Source organism: Octopus bimaculoides, chromosome 27 (genome assembly GCF_001194135.2).
Source record: "Octopus bimaculoides isolate UCB-OBI-ISO-001 chromosome 27, ASM119413v2, whole genome shotgun sequence".
Classification (NCBI taxonomy): domain Eukaryota; kingdom Metazoa; phylum Mollusca; class Cephalopoda; order Octopoda; family Octopodidae; genus Octopus; species Octopus bimaculoides.
In genome coordinates this window covers 6,529,660-6,530,643 of record NC_069007.1, presented here as the reverse complement: position 1 = coordinate 6,530,643, position 984 = coordinate 6,529,660, and the positions used below count along the sequence as shown (strand labels likewise).

The following is a 984-nucleotide window of genomic DNA, read 5'->3' as shown; positions in this document are numbered from 1 at the left end:
ATATATATATATATATATATATATATATATATATACACATATAAAAATGCATACATATACATATATACATCTGTGTTTGTGTGTCTCCTTGTTGTGACATCTCATGGTAATTGTAAACAAGCATCCCTGTCATACAACCAGTGCTGTTCTTTTCCATTCTTCCAGAAATATTACCTTGCTTGGAAACAGGTGAGGGTTGGTGACAGGAAGGGCATCCTGCTGTAGAAAATCTGGCTCAATGAATTCTGTCTGATCTATGTGAGCATAGGAAAGGTGGACCTTAAAATAACAACAGCATTGTTGATGATGATGATGATGGTGGTATTGGTAGTTATGATGATGATGTTGATGATAATGATGATGTGAAAACAGAACTCCTACTGAAATTCTTTCTGTTTCAATCCCTGCTGTAGGTAGCCGTGAAGAATCTGATAGGATAATCAGCCGCTTGCTAGAATTTGGTGCCTACATCAACTGCCAAGACAGCCGTGGCTTCACACCTCTGCACTCTACAGCATGCACCTGTGTTATGGGGCAGGTGGTACCTGTCTCCTCTCTGCGGATTCTCATTGGCGCTGGTGCCAAAGTATCACACCACAGTCCTAACAGGTAAGTTTGGCCACTCGGCAGTTTTGCAGGGTTTTTCCACATATCAGGTAATTCTTGCTGATGTTACTTTCTTTCTCCTCGTCCTCCTTCTCCACCACCCCACCCTCCTCCCCTCCCTTCCTTCTCGTGCTCTTCCTATTCCACCTCTTCCTTGTCCTCCTCTACTTCCTCTTTCACCTCTTCCTCGTCCTCCTCCTCCTCGTCCTCCTCCTCCTCGTCCTCCTCGTCCTCCTCCAACCCCCAACCACCACCACCACCACCACCACCCTCTCCCTCCCCTTGGTTGCTATTTCTAGCAATTCATTTGACAACATAGGGGAGGCTTCTCTTGGTGGAATACAGGAGTGGTTGATGTTTTGGGGTTTAAGTGCCCTT

General features: G+C 45.1%; 1 protein-coding gene across 1 annotated transcript in view; it reads left to right on the top strand.

The window, feature by feature from the left end:
• The window catches only part of LOC106872836 (alpha-latrocrustotoxin-Lt1a), a 21,995-nt gene that overhangs the window by 14,603 nt on the left and 6,408 nt on the right, over positions 1-984 (top strand). The window contains exon 2 of the mRNA XM_014919968.2: positions 414-609. Coding sequence (XP_014775454.1) covers positions 414-609 — 196 coding nt within the window. The remainder of the gene's footprint in view (positions 1-413; positions 610-984) is intronic.